General features: G+C 41.3%; 1 protein-coding gene across 8 annotated transcripts in view; it reads left to right on the top strand.

The window, feature by feature from the left end:
* larp1b (La ribonucleoprotein 1B) overlaps positions 1 to 20,028 on the top strand; it is a 32,770-nt gene that overhangs the window by 9,164 nt on the left and 3,578 nt on the right. For 2 of the 8 annotated variants that reach the window (XM_075448688.1, XM_075448684.1), the window contains exons 5-18: positions 220 to 393; positions 1,051 to 1,176; positions 1,415 to 1,583; positions 7,147 to 7,291; positions 7,419 to 7,596; positions 9,514 to 9,701; positions 10,138 to 10,215; positions 10,494 to 10,853; positions 15,411 to 15,525; positions 15,822 to 15,991; positions 16,576 to 16,682; positions 17,048 to 17,208; positions 17,340 to 17,484; positions 19,173 to 19,282. In XM_075448688.1, coding sequence (XP_075304803.1) covers positions 220 to 393; positions 1,051 to 1,176; positions 1,415 to 1,583; positions 7,147 to 7,291; positions 7,419 to 7,596; positions 9,514 to 9,701; positions 10,138 to 10,215; positions 10,494 to 10,853; positions 15,411 to 15,525; positions 15,822 to 15,991; positions 16,576 to 16,682; positions 17,048 to 17,208; positions 17,340 to 17,484; positions 19,173 to 19,282 — 2,226 coding nt within the window. The remainder of the gene's footprint in view (positions 1 to 219; positions 394 to 1,050; positions 1,177 to 1,414; positions 1,584 to 7,146; positions 7,292 to 7,418; positions 7,597 to 9,513; positions 9,702 to 10,137; positions 10,216 to 10,493; positions 10,854 to 15,410; positions 15,526 to 15,821; positions 15,992 to 16,575; positions 16,683 to 17,047; positions 17,209 to 17,339; positions 17,485 to 19,172; positions 19,283 to 20,028) is intronic. The other 6 variants (XM_075448691.1, XM_075448690.1, XM_075448685.1 and 3 more) reach the window with 5 other exon arrangements.

Raw genomic sequence — 20,028 nt, 5'->3', positions numbered from 1 at the left:
TTCAACTTGAAAGTTCAATATAATGAGGTGTTTAGACAGGAAATGTGTGTGTCGTGTTAGTAATTTGCTGAGGTATAGTCATGCGTAAATCTCCCTTAGAAACCCCAACCTGCTGAAACTCAGCTGATGATGAAATTGTTCCAAACTGGAACTTTCTTACTCTTTGCATTTTGGACCAAAGCTCTTCAAGCTGTCTTCTCGGTGTGCAATCATGGCTAGGTAACAAACGTAAGTGGGTTTCTCTGCCGCTGGAAGAAGTGTCCCGAGACGATCTCGACAAGACGCCTAGTGGGGGCCCAACTCGCTCGGACACAGAGCCCGTCGGCGACTCATCTGACCCCACGTCGCCCAATCAAACCCTCCATAATAACAGGGCACATGATAGCAGCCGGAGTAAGTGGCCAGCAGCTCACTGTTTGTTTGTTTTTTCTTTTCTCACCATCTGCTCCTGTTTTTCTTTACTCTCTGCTTTGCTGTTTGCTCTTTACCCCTCTGATATGGCTTCATGTTTGCTTACCACTTTTCCCCAGCTGCCATCTGTCTTTACAGTGATCTTGTTTTCCAAAATGCATGGCACAGGGAAAGCATGGCATTGGGTCGATTCATTTTTTATTTTTATTTTTTTTTTTAATTTATTGTGGTTCGTGAAATAAATATGAAGATGTCACTTTGGAGTTTTGTAATTCATTTAGAGGTCTAAGATCATTATCAGAACTTTTAAAAACTTAAGCAAGTTGTTGTGAAATACCAGGATATTTATCAGTGTTAGAAGTTGTAGCTGTGCTTTTGATAACCTCAAAAATTGATTTCGATAATCTGACTGTAGTCAGGGTTTGTTTACAACAAATTTGTTTTAGGCGTTACAGCACTCCTAGTTTAGTCTGGTAGTTTTGGAAATGGTTTAATTTGTTTGGTGTTACTACGTTCCTCAAAAGTACTAAGTAGCCCCGTGATATAAATCATCTCTAGATTATGTAAGGTCCCATCATTTGTTAACCTCCCACGTGCATGGAATACTGACTCTGAACAAACATGTTTCCCCATCGGCAGGTTGGAGAGCAGAACCGCGGGATTATGGAGACGATACTGTCAGCAACCGAAGTGAAGGTGGGAGCGTTCGCGGAGGCATACGAGGCCGGGGGAAGGGCCGCGGACGTGGGAGAGGTCGTGGACGGGGTTAGAATTTGAATTTTATATTATTCTTCTCTATACTTTGGATGTACTTTATACTATACTTTGCTTCTTGCCCCAGTGGAAAAAGTTGATATTGTTGGAAGTCTACTTTCTCCACAATCTGTTATTTTTTTTCTTTATTTCTTGCTGCATTACGCTCAGTTATTCGAGGATCTTCTGTCACCTTGTCTTTCTTTTGGCCTCAGCACTGAGTATGTTTTTCTCTGTTGTGCTTCCGCAGGTCGGTATGAATACTCTCTGAACTTCCGCGACACTCAGTCAACAGATGGCTCCGCTCCGGCTTCCACAGAGTTCGGTAACAACATGGTTTACTACTATGACAACGGCAGTAAGGTTCAGATGTATACGGTGGACGAAAAACTTCTTAAGGAATACATCAAACGTCAAATGTAAGTTATTTAAAAAAAAACTTCTTTAAATAATCTGTTTGGCTGCAGAGAATTGGATTTATAAATAACAGGTGCACTTCAAGAAGCAAATCTACATCTGGAAGCTCGTAGACACATTCTTCAGAGAAGGTGAACGAGACATGTTGCATGCTGGGATAGGAGCACAATCTTTAAAGGAATGTTCTTCTGTTGCTTCCGCCAATTGTTTTTATTGTCCTGTTAGTTTTGGTTTGTTTGGCTAAAAGCGGACAAATCTAAATTAGAAAGAAAAAGATTGAGATTTGGTAATGCTGAAATCTAAAGTCATTCCAAGTGGTAATACAACACGATGTCTAAACAGGCTGACGTGTGGCGACATGTGTCAACTTTTGAGTTCTATATACTAAGTGAAAAAGAAGTGGTTCCCCTCAACAAAAAATCATAATATGCAGAAGCTTGAGTTCTTATCTTCTAATATGTTCATTTATGCTTTTTCATTTTGATTTCCACATCTCCTAGATATTGCACAGTTCAAGTTCCCATTCACATTTCCATTGTTCAGCAGATTCCAGCTGTCATCATATGAATTGACAACAGCCATTTTAATAACTGAAAAATAGTTTGACACTTTTCAAGCTGTTTGTACTTGCAGCTTTTCAAAAGTTTGATTTACTGTTCATTGGTCACCCTGAATTATAGTAGGTGGGGAAATGTTTTTGTGGGATAAGGCTCGTTGCTAGATAGTGCATGAGAATAATAAAAATATATGTGAGTAATTAAAGATTAGAGCTGTTAATCTTCACTGATCTCAAGATTTGATTAGTTTATATTTATCTGGTGTTGTTTTGATGCGTCTAAAGATGCATTTCAGGGTGTTGCATCACTAAATTACTGTTCAACCACACATAGTATGACAATCAGTCATATTAGTGTGAAATCCTGTGTCTGAGCTCAGTACTGTACACACTGAATGTTACATACAAGTCAGTCACCTCTGAAATCTACAAATGTCCTGCCATGGCTATCTTGACTAGCTTTACATACCAATTTCTTTTCCATTTAGTTTGGTTGTAGGATACAGACATAGCCATTTCTATAAAGGGATTATGTGATGGAAGCTTATACCTTAGGTTCAATATCTTAAACTGCTGGTAAACTAGGTGAGCTGGGGTTCTCCACCACTGAGTTAGCCCATAGGTCTTTAGCTTTTCAAGTTGCCACAGATTTGGATGGCACCCTTCCTTCTCTCAAAGTTGCTGCACTCGCAGTGCCTCATTAATTCTTGACTCATAAGCCGTTTAGGCAGTGCTGCTTGCTGTTGTAGATGTTCGGTCAAAGTAAAAACAGCTAATGTAATTTTTCAATTGAATTGTGTTACCAGAGTAATGAATTTACACGACCTGTATGTCTCTTATAGTTTGTGCTCTCCATTAAGTTTCTAAAAACAAATATGTGTCCAGATATCCACTCAAAAAATACTCTGTGATGGGCATTTTTATCACACATCACAGTAAAGCTGAATAACAATAGAGCTACTTAAAGGAGAATGCGGTATTTTCAACATTAAGCCTCATTTATGAGTCGTCTGCAGTGTTTTAGAACCCCCCTCACCGCTTTTTTGATGTTTACTGCTGTCTCCGGTATTTGCCTCATTTTGATTCTTCTCAACCTGCTTCAGAATGGCAAGTCGTTGCGAAAAGTTGCGTCTGTCGTGTTTTATTTGACATTTTGTACTGGATGTTCGTTGATATTACTCTGCCACCGCGAAGAAAATAGTGCGAGCATGAACGAGCTGCCAAATAAAACACGACAGAAGCAACTTTTCGCAACGAAATTTGATATGGATTACCAGTGCACACCAGTAACCACTCCGGTGAGTTGATGATTTTGAAAACGGATGTTTATGGTGCTTTTACGGACCTTTTTGTACATACACCGTACTTGCCATTCTGAAGCAGGTTGAGAAGAATCAAAATTAGGCAAATACCGGAGACAGCAGTAAACATCAAAAAAGCGGTGAGGGGGGTTCTACAACATTGCAGACGACTCATAAATGAGGCTTAATGTTGAAAATACCACAGTTCTCCTTTAATGTAACTTAGTCTTTATTTGGTGTTTTACTGTAGTTGAATCTAACATGCTGCTTTAAGTGCAACTTTATTGTTTTACTGAGGCTGGAAAACCAGTGGTTAATGATAGAATCTTTTTGTAATCGAGTAATCTACCGATTATTTCATCAATTAATTGGATAAAAGATAATTTTGTGTTATTAAACAACAAATTCAAATAATGCTTAATGGAAATGATGTGGCTGTAAAATGATCAAGGAATTGGCTCTTATTTCTCAAAAAAACATACAGGTATTTGTTCCAACTCCAACACTTTGCTCCCAAACTAAGCCCATTCATTGCAACTTACCCATTTAGTGCTTTTACGTGCCAGTGCCCCTCGGCTCTCCGCTATTGCGCCAACTGAATTCCGAATGTAACACCATTGACATTATACACGTAGACGCCTCATGGCGTGCTGGAACGTAATCCAGCGTTGCCGCCATATTGGGTGGTTCTCCTCACTCTAGGCTAGCACCTGAGTTAATTGAGTCGACGGAGAGTGAGCAACTGTGCACGTATTTTGTGCAGTTTATGGTTGCTGGATTGATACCAGATCGCGTGGGATTACCTTTCACAAGTAAGATTGAACAGTAATTTTGGTTATTTTACCATATATAATATTATGTCATCGTAACTAACATTACTTGCGTGTAACGTTATTACAGCGGGAACTGGTACTCTCTCTCATTGTCTTTTGCTGTTTTGTTTTTTTTCTTCTTCTTCATATTTTGAAGGTTTCCCAGTGATATAGGGTTGAGGAGCCAGTGGGAAGTTGCTATAAGATGGGAGGGTTTTGTTGCGACTGAGTCGTCAAAGCTCTGTAGTGAGCCCTTCAAGCCTGATGATGGGGGTGCGTGTGTGTGTGTGAGAAAGAGAAATAGATTCAAATAAACAATCAAACTCGTTTCTTTATTAAAATATAAAATTAATTGATTTATACATTTATCAATATACCATATGGCTTCGTTAAAGAGCATAATACAAAGTCATTCAGCATGAAGGCACGTATTTTTATTGTGTGACAGCGTCCTGTGTCATAGCTAAATATCTGCTGTTTGTAACAAACTAAACCGTGTGAAAATCTGGTAAAAATTCAGGGAGTTATGAGTATTGTAGTTGGGGATATACACCATCCTCAGTCGAAATTTTAATGCATTGGGGACCCATCCAAGATGGCGGGCGCGCTGATACGTCAGCTCCAATAGGCGGCGTCAGTCTGTGAGGCATCTACGTATTTTATGTCTATGTGTAACACGCTCTAGTGGTGTGCTTCCTCAAAAACGGTCCGTGTGGAACAATGATCCCTGCGCTGAGCAGGGAGCATAGGAATTTAACGAAACTTCGAGGAGTTTTTGCCTCGAGGATTTTTTGTAATCGAGTTACTCGAGTAACTTGAGGAATTGTTTCAGCCCTACTATAATTAAATATAGGCTGCATACTTTCAAATATGTTCTATCACAGCATTGTTGCTGAATTGACATATTAGAGGATAGAGAAATTTCCACACTTGTAATAAAGATGGACAAATAAACTTAATGAATGTAGAAGTCATAATGGCACTCCACCTCTCTCTTTTTTGTCCAAATACACAAGGTATTTATTTGATCTTAACTTAACCCTTTAGATATATTTCTGAAACCCTGTATTGCAGCTGTATAGTTAAATGTGCCGGTCTGAGGTGTGACTGTCTGAGGGAAACAGTTCAGCCTGCAGGGGGCAGCGTGCTCTGTGTCTTCCTGGCAGTTTTAGCCTCATTAAAGATCAGACTCCGACCAGTGGAGGGTGAGCGTAAGGGGAACTTCTAAATATAGACTGTGTGCTTTTGAGGGGACAGGCAATGAATTATATGCCGGACTGAGAAAGGGGGGAGAAAAAAACGGATAGAATGGTGACTCGTGAGAGAAAGATGGAGAGGAGGTAACAGTGGGATAGGATGTTCTCGTCTTCCTATCACAGTTTTTTAGGCTGCTCGCTCAGCCAACGTCACTCCACATGAAATAACGTCTCACTGCCTGCAGGCTGAGCTCGACAAATCCAAGTGCTCATGTGCGCGTGCAGAGGCATGCCATGGTGACTTGAAGTGCTGTGACAAGAATTAGACCAGGAGCATTTAGGGATCAGCCTACATTTGGTGCTCTGGTAAGAATGTTCAGTTCAATAGAAACACGATTTTGCTGCACTATAAAGCAATATCAAAGATATGCTGTTGTTTTTTATTCATAATAAAATAAAACATTTAGGAAGGTTGTGTAACTGAGAGAGGTGTGGTAGTAATGTTCACCTTGAATGGATTCAGGCAGCGTTTTTTTTTTGTTTTTTTTTTTTAGCTTGGCAGCAGCTGAGCTAATCAGTACACTTAGTGTCTGCAGGTAACAGGTGAAATCTCTAAGTAGACAACATGGACTGAAACTCACATCATACAGTTGGGTACAGCTGGGCTACAGAGATGCTCCTTTTCATCTGTTGCTAACAAGCACTGTAATTCTTCCTTATTCACTGTCCCCTCTCTATCTACAGGCTGTCTGCCCAAATTTAATTCCATTCACTCCTCTTCAACTCATCTTGATTTGGAGTCTTATTAGTCAGTTCGCTGCTCCAACGGGTTTACAACTTTCCTGTTGCCATGGTTATGGATCATCAACAAAAAATGTACACACTTACAAGCTGAAGTTCATCCAAACCAGCTCAGAAAATGCTTGAAATGAATGCTCTGCATTCCTTGACATCTCTTCTTCAACTCATCAGGATTTGGTGTTTTATTTACAGCATTACCTGGGGCTTTGGGGCTCCATCAGCAGCTCCCACATGCAAAAAAAAAAAAATGGTTATGCATCATAACAAATTTTTAAAAAGTGCCAGAGGTTACCAGCAGATGTCATTCCAGCAGCACAACACCCAAAGCAGCATAGAACAATGTTGTTTACTTGTGAAAGTCGGTGTTCTCTGGAGAACCTGAACACTAATCTCTAATACAGATTAAAACAATGGATTTCACATAAAACACCAGACAGAAACTCCCACAGCCTTTTTCACAACTCTCAGAGGTACTTCTTACATCCAAAACTGGTGCTGTGTGTGTATATATATATCTTTTACATCAATACTTGGTTGTTGAAGTTGTTACTATAGCTCCCAGTGGTTGTTTTAACTTGATTGAGTAATTTGTTCATTTCAGCATTTTATTAACGTTCAACAGTAAAGATTTTGTTCTCATTGTCAGTTGAAATAAAAGAAAAGTAAATGTGCTTGTGCTTGTGTAGCGCTTTTCTAGTCTAGCTGACCACTCAAAGCGCTTCTAAATAAAATACATTTAACACTACATGCCACGTTCACACACACACTCATACAGCACGTCTACGTGCTTTCTAAACACGGATGGATTTATCGGTAGGCAACGTGGGATTCAGTGTCTTGCCCAGGAAACTTCGACATGTACCAATGAGGACTAAATGTGTTCTGTTGTCTCCCTCCAGCGAATACTACTTCAGCATCCACAACTTGGAGAGAGACTTCTTCCTGAGGAGAAAGATGGACACACAGGGCTTCCTGCCCATCTCTCTCATCGCCAGTTTCCACAGAGTCCAGGCTCTCACCACTGATGTCACCCTCATTGTGGAGGTAATTTCACATCATCATTGAGTCAAATGATCTGTGAATGTTCATATAGTATCGTTTGCAAGCTAAAAATGTGGATACGACTTTCCCTCTGGGATTTGGAAGCTTTTATATGCGTTTGTCTCTGCAGGCTCTGAAAAGCAGCACAGAAGTGGAGCTGGTGGACGACAAGATTCGCTGTAAAACAGAGCCCGAGCGTTGGCCCATCCCCGTCCCTCCCGTTGTGGGTTCCCCTCGCACCGACTTCTCTCAGCTCATCAACTGTCCCGAGTTTGTTCCCCGACAGAACCTTAGCTCCACAAATTCTGGTCAGTTTTCGACTTTTCACACCAAGTGAAAAAATAAAAGCTGGTGAAATTCACTGTTTTGTCAACAAACACAAAACAAACTGCAACCAACAACGAAGGTGTCTCACTCAAAACAAAGCCTGACACATCTTTGTCTTCTGCACTGTAGTGTGCTCCATTGATGTTAAAAAACGAACAGAAAATTCCCAAACCCACTTGAATGCTGGCTTAAAAACTTTGACTACAACATGCTGCTGTCCCAAATACTCACTTGAGCAGCAAAAATGGATTCGCTGGGCAGGGAATAGTTTGTGTGAGATGCACTGTTTCCAGCAGTTACTCCTGTCCTGCCATTTCTGAGCGTTTCTATTGAACTAAATTAAACTATACATTAATTAGTAGATGGAAGGGTTTACATGTGAGAGCTTCTAACAATGTAGTAAGTTGGAAAGAATTAAGAGACAGATGGTTGGTTTTTATCTTATTGGGAAATTTGTTGACAGTATAAACAATATTAAGGGCTTTCTGTGTCCTTCAGTAAGTAAGGAATTCACCACTGTTGGTTATTTAAAAACTAAACCCTTGATTAAATACACAAGCAATGTGATGACTGATTAATACTGGCCGATGGAATATGATGGGATTACCCCCGAGATGTCAGGAATCACGACTTATTTTCTGTAGTTTGGTACCGTACAGTGCGGTTTAACGGCTCTTCTATGCTTAATTTTCCACTTCACACCGTGGCCGGGATCAGTGGGTTAAATTTGCAGCATGTGTGAAGCTGCAGAGACAAAGAAACAAGACACACAACTCCACTGTATGTGTGTTTGTTACATTAGGGTACATTAAAGTAAAAGTTTGTAACAGGCTTTTTGTTCAGAGGCCATAAGTGCTTCTCTCTGCTTCACTATGTCTACTCTCAGTGGGTCAAAGCAGTCACTGATCATGTCACCTTTAAAGTCTACAGACTTTTACTGTTTTATACCTTCAAAAAATAAATCTACCTATTAATAAGAAATTGGCATGTGCTTACAGCCCAACTCTTGGGTGGCAAAAAAAAAAAGGAAACTGAAATTAAATGTCTGAAAATATGGGTTTTATTATAATTTTCAAAAAGTGCTGCCAGATTTGATGTGTTTTTAAAGCATTAACAGTTTTAATTTATCGCTGTTTCGCCATGAATACAAGTGAATGTATGTTTATTTCAGTAGGGTACGTAAATAATTCTGATTACAATTAATTGAATTCCAATTGGCTTGAATTTATTATCTAAGTGCCTTGAGATGACATTTGTTGTATTTGGCGCTATACAAATAAAAATGAATTGAATTGAATTGAATAAAGCCAACTTGATCACAAGTAAGCCAAGCAAAAAACGGCTGTTTGATTTAAGCCAGCTGTTGTAGATCAGCACGGCACAAAATGGAGATAATCGTAAGAGTGTGAAACCTGGATGTATCTGGACACTTAGTGGCTAATTATGAGTAATGCAAGCACGTGGGACTGGATACATTTCTCAGCCGTGTCAGACTTCCCAAAGCAGCTCACCATCACATTCGCCACCTTCTTAAAGGACGAGGCTACTGGTAGTTATGATACATTTGTTTGAGGGTTTTTGCATGTTTAAAATCTTTCATCTGGGAAGATTCACACACATAAGTCCGTGCACCACCCCAAGATTCAGCTTTTAAAATGATTAAGAAAAAAAGTTAAATAAATACAGGATGTGATAAATGCAAGCAAGTAAAGCTGGATGCCATCAGTCTGCAAAACCAAACATTATTGTTGAATTGTCGTTGAAATACACAGACCTGTATAGTGTTGAGATTTTAGTCCTCACCTCTGCACCTACACAAGAGTTGCCGGTGTGATGAGTGATTATAAAAGTGCACTTACACACGTCTGAGTGTCTGCATGATGTGTTGGGCTTTTCAGCTTCATCGCCTGTGAAGGAGACTCCTCTTGGGTCAGCGCAGCCTCGAAACTCTGCCGAACCCAGCTCCTCCAGCCAGGAGTCCCTCCCAGCCGAGGACGGCTCTAAAGACGCGGCCACTCCCAAGCCCAACCCCGACGCCTGGATCCAAGTGGAGAAACGCCACCGACAGGCCTCCGGAAAGCCAAAGGTATCGAACGGGAACAGGGAAAAATCCCAAGGAACTTTCCTCAGTAAAAGGGTTCCCTAAATATTGACTGCAGGAATGAGCCTTTTATGGAGTTTCTTCATATCAGTGATAGTCAGCACAAATAGGCTTGAACATGAGTGGTGTGGCCTTGCCTTGTGGTTTTGGTTAAAAACCTGGCATCTGGGCTCTGTATAGTCTGTTGTTGGTTATATTAACTTCGCTATGCATTATGAATTAAGAAATAAAAGTGAAAAAATACAGGATTGAGCAGAAAATACAAGAATACACATTATATTTCCAAGATTTAAGACCACCATTCCCACAGCACATAAGTCACACCTATCCATGTTTCCATCTTTCATCCTTTCTTATCATCTCTTCCAATGTTTTGCTTCACCTGTCATCTCCTCCTGTCCTTCTCCCATCTTTTTGCCAGCAGCATGTCAAGGATGATGTGTGTGCTGCTGGCTCATCTCCCCCCTCAGTGCTCCAGCCTGACCTCCTTCCCCCTACAGTTGAGTACTTCTTCCTCTCACTCGCGCATCTTAGCCTGTCTTCATCTCCTCCTTCTCTTGGACTCTCATTTATGTCATTTCTCATTTAGCTTCCAGTTTTCTAGGCACAACTGTAAGCACTTGTAGGCACACAACTGACATATCCTCGTCAACAAAGAGAATATTTGTGAAACTGGCAACGTGTTAATTTCAAAACTCCTCTTCCATTTTATCATTTTTCTCCTGTTTGTCTTGCCTGTTCTGTTCTTAATGCCTTTGCGTTCACTGTGTCGTCCAGGGTGACAGCAAGACACCTCCTCCCGGCCGTCAGGCACCTCCGCAGGTGGAGCAATGCCAGGAGGAGCTGGACTTCATGTTCGATGAGGAGATGGAGCAGATGGCACCCAGGAAGAACAAGTTCACAGACTGGTCGGATGAGGACGACTCGGACTACGAGCTGGATGACCAAGACGTCAACAAGATCCTCATCGTCACCCAGACTCCTCCCTACATCCGTAAGCACCCCAGTGGCGACCGAACAGGCAACCATGAGTCCCGAGCCAAGATCACAACTGACCTGGCTAAAGCCATCAATGACGGGCTGTACTACTACGAACAGGACCTGTGGAAGGGAGAGGAGCAGATTGAGTGCAGCAAGGTAGGAGCAACAGAGCAAATTCAATTTGAAATAAAAAATTTGATTATTAATGAATTTATTTTCTGTTCTTTATAGGGGATTAGAAAGTGTTTAAAGTTAGATTTTAGAAATATATTTTCTTCTGTACTGCCAACTACTGCAGATTTGGACATGTATATATGTCATACTTTTACAATTTACTTTGAATGTGTAAAGCTGATTAAATCCATTTTGTACTCAAACTATTTCAGATCACATTCACAATAAGCTTCAGACATTTTCAGAACATTAAGCACTCTGTGATTACTCTTTCTGGTGAAAAAAGACGTGAGAAGTGATCGTGAAGACAACCAATTCCATATATCTGAACTCTAATTCAGGTTTTTCCCTCTGGGGGTGAAAACTGAATAACATCACATCAGTTTAGAGAGTCTAGCTGGCATGTTTAAGCAGGTCTGTTGCAGAGAGTATGAGAAGAACAACCAGTATTACTTCTTCCAGAAACTTAAAAATTTTAAGTCTCGTGTATTCTCCAGCTTGTTCTGGTCATTTGACCTTTACTGCGTTCCTCTTCCTGTTGTTGCTTTTCAGCTGCTTCAAATTTAACCCCTGAGGTATTTGAGCTTCGCCCAGCTTCAGTCCCTGTGACAGTGGGTCATTGGGTTACTGTCCAAAATCAAACCTCAGAGCCACCCAGCATGTACAGTAGAGCTGCAGGTTTTGCATACGAAATACACTCAGTGCAGTGTGTTTGTAAGACCAGCTACAGTTGCAGCTCGGCTTGGCCAGTTGATTGGACTCCTCCCCTTTGTCCTTGTGTACAAGTAGGGACCAGGAACTGAGTTATTGACTGACGTGTCTCCAGTGGAAAAACATTCAAAGATGTTCTGCAGCTTCTTTAAGTATAGAAAGAAGTACCATTCTTACATGGATATAAAAATGGAGGGTTTATCTTGTCAATTTCATAACACTATAAGCTCTTTTTAACCCAAATCATTCTTGTTGAAAATGCATCAATGACTTTGCATACACTTGACACATTATACCCTGTTTCTGCAGTCAGTAGCACATGGACACCCAGCACAAAGCACTATGACATAAAGTCTTAGGGCCAGGGCTGTTAAACCTTAAACTGTGAAAAGGGGACCAAAATACACTCGGCCACCATAAGAGCCTCTGGACTCCATGCGTGCCACACAGCTGCTTTCCAGAACTGAGTGACCTTCTTTTTGGAAATACTCCAGTGTCTGCAGAAACCACCGCACACGTACAAACTTTAAAAATAGGTTCCACAGGATGACGCAACATTATGTGAGGGCAAGGATTCTGTTTCTCATGGCACATAAATCAGTCTCCTTTTACAACGTTGATAGTATTGTCTTTTTTTGTAGAGATTTCCTTTACACTCCCGAGTTGTTGCTGAAAAATTCATACTAAAAGTTGAAAGTAGGTGAAAATTCTTTGATCTCATTTACTCGAGGCAACAAATAGTCTCCCAATGTTTTCGTCACAGGGGTCGTGATTCAGGAGTTAATCAGGGACACGCTTGTTGATTCAGAACAATTCTAGCTTAAAAAGAAAAAACACACAGTGGTCAGGGTCCAGAAGAAGAGAAAAGCCAGGACCAGCAGCCATTATTCAAAATATTGTACATTGGCAGGAATTTCAAAAGGCAAAAATAAATAGATAAATTTCACCCTCAATATTAGGATTGTAAGATTATGTACCGTCTGCAGTGCTTGAATTTGCCAGATGTGGTCTTGGTGAAAGGGAAGTGTTGGGTCAGAGGTCCGCAGAAGGGAAATGAGAGTGAGAGTGAAAGCCATTCGTTGACCTTTGATACGCATGAGCTACAGCAGTAGGCTGAACATCGGGGATTCTGACGCCCCGCCGGCCTCGGCACGCTCCAACACTCACTCAAACAAAAGTGGATTTGTTCCGATGAGATGTCCGTGTTACCGTTTATCAGTCAGACTCTATCATCGGTACAAAGAAGGAAATATGTTGCGAGCAATGCGTTTGATTTAAAGCGTTGTCCAAAAATTGTCTACACCTCGGAAAATACAGATTGAACTCACCAAATATTACAATATCATTAAAAACTAATGAATGATTTTTTTTTAAAGCTATTCAACGCATGGATGCAGCAATACTGACATTTTAAATTGGTTTATGTTATGTTTAATGCGAATTATCCCCCTCTGATCAGTAGATTTTAGATTTAAGAATATAATGCTGCCCTTCTAAATAAACTGGAGCAATTTAAATGGATTGTGTCCTACAAAATATGAACATTCAGGTTCCCTTAAATATCCTAATCCTTGTTTTCAGCAGCGTCAGCTCATTCTAGGCTCAAAGGTTGTCGGTAAAGTCACTGCATGTGGGAAATACTACGCCTGAACACACACACACACACACACACACACACGACGTTCCGTCCTATGCTGACGTGTAAAGTACAAAGTCCGCTACACATCTGTTGTGTGTCACACATGCCTGCATGGCTGCAGCCACTGGTAGTATCATGGCACGCTGTTATCAGTTCAAACAGGCTGTTGGAGGCCTGAGAGGTTGGCGTGTTGTGCTGGCATGAAAAGAAATGGAGGGTACCAACACTTTTTGGGGGTCCTAGCAGCAAAGCTGCAGGAACCCATTGTGTTAGTAGCTTTTCCTATTATTATTGATCAATTTCTGCTGCAATGTAAGTCTATAGGCTCGTGTATACTTCGCAGCAGTGTGTCGCAGTGAGCTTGTCGCAGACACGACGCAGTTATTTTTGATTTATGCCTTGAAGCGCTGTCTGCGCTATGTTAATCCCACGCCACAACGCAAGAGGGACATTCACGAACAAGCTAGGATTGTGGGTGTTACGGTTACGGAGGTCATTCAACAACAATGGCGACTGGACGAATGCGCACTTTGATTGACATGCAGCTGATCGATCTAGAAATAGAAGAAATATTGCTACTACTGGAGCTGGCAGAGAGGGAAAGAATCGTCACGGTTAGCACGGTTAGCGTCAGCCGGTTAGCAAACCGGAAATACGCATAGTGTAGAGCGGATGTAGAGTTGACCAATCAGAGGCCTCCTTTCTCTCCTCCCTGCGGCGATGTCTGCGGTGAGTTACAATTTTGAGGAGGTGCACCCGAGTGTCTGCGTAGTGTCTGCGTAGTGTCTGCGTTAACTGCGACACACACGCAGACGACCTGGTTTCCGAGTATAAATCAGGCTTATGGCAGCCCCATGAACGCTATGGTAAAAAGTTGTGAAATTTGGCACAAGTAATCAGCCAAGTGCCAAATTAAAACTCAAGAATTTTCATGCCCCAAGAGCTTACTCTCTAGCGCCACCAACACGCCAAAGTTCAAAGTGCATTTAGCCTAATAACTTTGGACTTCTTGGTCCAAATTTCACAAATGAGACATCGTTGGAATCCTTGGATCATGACGAGTCCTATGACGTCAATTTGCGTATGCCTAGATTTTCCGCCATTTTGAATGTTATCAAAAACCTTAAAAAAGCATTTCAGGTCACACAGATTGTCCAATTTTCACGAAACTTGGCACATAGACTCTTAAGACCAAGCCGCACAAAAGTTATCATGTGGAATTTTTAATTAGGCTTCCGTTTTTCCATGAAAGCCAATCACACTCGAGGTTAACGCCGCCAAACCGGAAGTGAGGCCATATCTTGGCAACCATTTGATGTTATGACGTCAGACCTCTAACACAGACTCAGGACCATGGCGGAAAGAGGCCAACCAAGTTTGGAGATGTTTGGCCAATAGGTGGCGCTATATGTAGCAAAAATGCATTTTTGTTCATATCTTTGGACCCCTTGGTCCAAATTTCACAAATAAGGTACCGTTGGAATCCCTGGATATAGACAAGGTCAACGCACCTCATGACGTCATCAGCGCCATCTTGGATTTTCCGCCATTTTGAATTTAATCGAAAACCTTCAAAAAGCATTTCAGGCCACTGAGATTGTCCAATATCCACGGGACTTGGCACATAGAATCTTCAGACCAAGCCACACATAAGTAATCAGGTGGATTTTTTCATTTCACTTCCGTTTAACCGCGGCAGCCAATCAAACTCCATGCTGACGCGCAAATGGGACATTTGGCCGTATCTCTATGATGCATTGATGTATCGATGCCAAACTTGGTGCATGGACTCACGACGCTTTCCTGAGCAGCCCAAGCCTTCCCTATTGTGCCATTCTGCTAGGACCCCCACATCGCTGCTTGAAGCTATATTTATATTAGATTTTTCTTGCATTGAATGGTGCAAAATGGAGATATGACAATAAAATACATTTTATACAAAAAAAATACAAAAGTGGCATTTTTAAAAACATATCAACGCGTTTTTTTTCCTCTTTTTTTTTTTTTCTCCTGTTAAGATGCAACATAATGTGCTCATTGAGTTGACGTTCGTTCATTTGTATTTAAAGATGTAAATGGAACTGATTTTTCTTTCTATGTACAGATTTTTTTTTTCACATCCGTGTTTGCTTGGCTTTAGTTTAGGCTCTAGACATTTCTTTGACTGTGCACATATTTCGGTTCCCCAGCAGGACGTCGACAACTTCAAGAAGCTGAATGTCATCAGTAAAGATGAGTTTGACACCCTCACCCCCAAAGTGCCCATTGACCCAAACCAGGAAGTCCCACCTCTTCCCATGCCAGGTGGGTTTGTGCATTTTAACCATAAGGATGTCACACTAGTTTTTTTTGTCTTTTTCACCTGAAGATATCAAGCACCAAAATGTTTTTGCCAATGTCAAATATAATGCCAGATAAGCATCATACTGGCACAATAATGTACCTGACATGTGACTATGTTGGTTGTAAATTGTAAATATTGAGATAAATGGTGTTACCAGTTCTATGTTTATCAGAGCCGTTGTCCTCATGACATGGAATCGGTCTCATCTGTCATTATGGGAAATAATCATTTTGTGCATGTTAATGTGCGTTCTCAGTGGACAGTGGAGCAGAACTGGCTCGCTCTCTACCGGCAACGGTCCCAGAGTCGCCCAGCTCTCACCAACCCCGGACCCCCAGGACACCTCGCACCCCTGGACGCCAGGACCCCAGCAAGACTCCACGCTTCTACCCCGTTATGAAGGAGAGCGGCGCCATTGATGGACAGGTGAGCTCTTTTTGTACAAATGTCTAAAGGATCACAATCTGGACCCAAGTCGTGGACCCTCAAAAGCATCCCGGTGGATGGATGCTGTCACTTTATGGGACAATTTTTAGGTGTTAAATACTTTAAAAGACCAGCCTCTGAGTGCACGACAAATGACCTTTTATGTTTTTTAAAAGTTGAATCTGTGATATGTCAATATATGAGGTTTCTTGTGCATTGTGAAGGATTATTTTTGGTTTAGAGATAACTATAACAGTGGCTGATCTTATGTGAATTGTGCTTGATGGCACCTTCATGCAGGAAAACCAGTGAATAATCTTCTAAAATAGAAATAGAAATTATGTTGGATCTCATGTTTTGTTTTGTGTTTTGTTTGTGCGATCATTTTTTCTTTTCTTTTTTTCCCATGTTGCATTGTGCTGTTCTGTGGAATACTCTTAACTGCTTCAGAATGAGCTTAAATTACAGGCAGGCAGTGTATGACGTTGAGTTGGGCCCAAATTAGACAAACGGACTCAACTAAAGTTTGATTTGAACTCCTGTACATAAAAAGGTTTTTATGTTCGACCCCCTGTCTGTTTCAGATGCCGAGAAAGAAGAAGACCCGCCACAGTTCGAATCCTCCTCAGGAGGCCCACATCGGCTGGGTGATGGACTCCCGTGAACACCGACCGCGCTCTGCATCCATCAGGTCCGACCGCTCGATTTCTGTAAAACCTCAGTGATGATTACCTGTAATAATTCTGCCTTTCTGGTGACGTTTTGCAGTGTTTGACTAACAGTCTGCACTGAAATATGAATTTGGTTTTGGTGCTTGTTTGGAAACCATGAAAGTCTAGAAGTGAAGTACTACACCTAATGATACATTTGATTATAAGTTGAGAATTCAATTTACCATGTTTTAGAATTATATCAAGGAGAGACGAAAGAGAAATTAGTTTATAATATTTGGTGTTGTGTTGTCTTAAGACTACGCTTGATTTAGTCAACATATGAGAGAGCATATGAATTTGTTTGCTTCACCACTCAAACATCTTTCCCTCCATCATTCCACAGCAGCTCCAACGCCTCTCCATCAGAAGGAGCACCGCTGTCAGGAAGTTACGGCTGCACCCCCCAGTCTCTGCCCAAATTCTGGCATCCATCCCACGAGATGCTGAGGGACAACGGCTTCACTCAGCAGGGATATCACAAGTACCGCCGACGGTGCCTTAATGGTATAGCATCTGTAAACATGGCAGCAAGCACCCCTCTGCTCTGTAACCCCAATGTTTTACAAAGAAGAAGAAATGCCTTTGTATGGACCTCCTGTGTATTATTAGCATTATGGTTGTCTTTTTCTCTGCAGAGAGGAAACGGTTGGGGATCGGCCTGTCTCAGGAGATGAACACTCTGTTTAGGTTCTGGTCCTTCTTCCTCAGAGACAACTTCAACAGGAAGATGTATGAGGAGTTCAAACAGTTTGCAGTTGAAGACGCCAAAGAAAATTACAGGTCAGGAGGATATTAGTTAGTTAATTATTCAAGTTAGTGGTCAGCATCAAGCAAACAAAACGACCAAGGAGACCTGGAAGGGTGGTGGTGAACCATCAACTTCCAGCAAGAAATGTGGTCGGAACTAAATCTTGAATGATCCTGATCAGAGATCACTTGATCACTGATCAAATGTTTTAAATTAAAATTAACTGTAGAAGTCACAGCGATGCTTGAAAGTGAAAGTACGAGCATTTCCACACACAATGCTATGAGATCCAAAGATATTGGGACTAAATAGCGATGCTGACTCAAGAGAACCATTTATTCATGAAGCCAAATGGGATAAAACGGGGTAAGAAAAGCAGTGGAGGAGGTGGTGCTCCCATAATGCCTGGTGCCTACCGTACACACCTGGGGGGCAGGATTATGATCTGGGGTTTTTCTTGCCTGATAACATGGGCATACTCTACGATGTCCAGATTCATCAGGTTCAAATTGTAAAAGAGTTACAAGAGTCCAGATCCTTATCCCATTGAGAACCTTCGGGATAGGCTGGAGGAGATTGTTTCCAGCTGTCTGACTCCAATCATCAATACAAGAAAAATTAATACAACTCTGGACGGAAAAACATTTTGTGACATTACATAAGCTTATTGAAAATATGCCGTAATTGAACCTACAGGTGGTTCAGTGAAAGATACACGTGACTTTCGGCTGGATGGTGTATGTCGAGCCTTCAGGGGTTAAATGTTTAGTACCTTTTAACAAAGCAAATTGTGGTGGAAATGAGCCTCAGAGATCAATGAACAGAACTAACAAATTGTTCCATTTAGTGTCACTTATCCACAAAAGCCACACAATCGAGGCATTGAGCCCCATTCACAGTTTGTGGAGGACCTGATGTTTGAGTTTGTTACTATTGTAATTCTGTCTTCCACTTTAAACAGTCGGTTCATTCAAAAATGGCAACGAATGGTTTGGAAAATGCAAAACATTCCCAATTACAACTTCACAAATCACACCGGCTGAGCTGGAAGATGCAAATCGAGATATTTTTCATTAACCAGTCTTAAGTCGTCCGTTAATGTAACATTTTCTGGTCCTTTGACAAATAAACAAATCATTTCAGTTCGTACTAAAGCAAGGCAACAGTCCGCGCTTTCACTTCATCCCGAGTCTCCAGATTGATGGTTCTCTTCTGAACAGAAACATTTATCTGAAAAACGACAGCCTTCCTCATGTAGAACTAAACTAATTGGATGTTTTTTTGCCTGCGGTGTTTGGGTGTCATTGCACAGCACAGGGTTAACGGTGAGGGCTGCCTCTGGGTATGCGCCTTCACACACATGCCAAACCTACATTCTTATCTACACAAGTGGCTGGCTCAGCCCTGCATGTTGAAGTGAGAGTGAGTTTGGCGTAATAAAGAACCCCTCGTCAGCTGGTTGTGCAGCGACTCACATAAACTTCATTACCAAGAAACTGGTGGACCCGTCTGTCTGGTTCTTCTGCCGATTGCATTAATAGCTGCTAATAATCCACCAAATGAACAGCTCGCTGTTGTGAAATGTTTGACACTCGTGAGAAAATGTCTGAAAGGTTTGTTGGAATCAGTTTGGCCACATGAGACACAGTCAGTCTAAATATACCGTATTTGATTGTTATGTGAATTCGTTTCATAGTAAATGTTTGTCGTCCTCCTGCAGGTATGGACTGGAGTGTCTCTTCCGATACTACAGCTACGGTTTGGAGAAGAGATTCAGGTTAGATCTCTTCAAGGACTTTCAAGAGGAGACCCTCAGAGACTTTGAGAAAGGTAAAGAGCACCGAAAAGTAACTGGGGTGTTTTAAACCTCACATCAACTTCTTAATGTAAGACCACACCTCTGTTCATTAGTGACTTTTATGCAATAATGAAAGAAAAAAATTTAGGGCTGTAAAGGAAATAATCACCAGTTGTTTGTATGGTTTACTTTAATGAAACACACTTCCTGTCGGCTGACTGGAAATTGAACCATGGCCTCGTTTACCATCCTCCATGCAAATTAGAGAATAATTCATTCAGTAAGTTTAGTAATGGATTACATTCAGACGACAGGCTCATGAAAAATATTTCAGCCTCCACCTTACACCCCGTATCATTTCCCCGGCAGCTACATTAACGACACAGTTGGTGACAACACTGAGCAAGACAGCAAATTGCAATTATGAAAAGTTAGTTTGAAAGAAAGACAACCGACTTAAAATGTCTGACTTGCTCTTCAAAACATAATGTAGGCAGTAAAAGTAAGAAACAGAAATTAGGTTCTTATCCAGCAATGATATATTTTGACCGAACAAATATTGGAGGTCTTTCCTTCTGAATCGGCTTGCACAGAGCCGTTTGACCACTGAACATTTACAGATTTCCTGCTAAATGTAAAGTTGGATAAGCCGGCCCCATCTTAAGCCCCCAGTCAGTTCCGATTGGTCAGCTGCAGTGACGTCAGGAAATGATAAAACCATTTTTTATTCATCGTTGAGTTTTATACTGATGTAAAATATATGTGACATAAAAGCACT

The sequence above is a fragment of the Odontesthes bonariensis genome, chromosome 17, assembly GCF_027942865.1.
Source record: "Odontesthes bonariensis isolate fOdoBon6 chromosome 17, fOdoBon6.hap1, whole genome shotgun sequence".
Classification (NCBI taxonomy): Eukaryota; Metazoa; Chordata; class Actinopteri; order Atheriniformes; family Atherinopsidae; genus Odontesthes; species Odontesthes bonariensis.
This window is presented reverse-complemented; position numbering and strand designations above follow the sequence as displayed.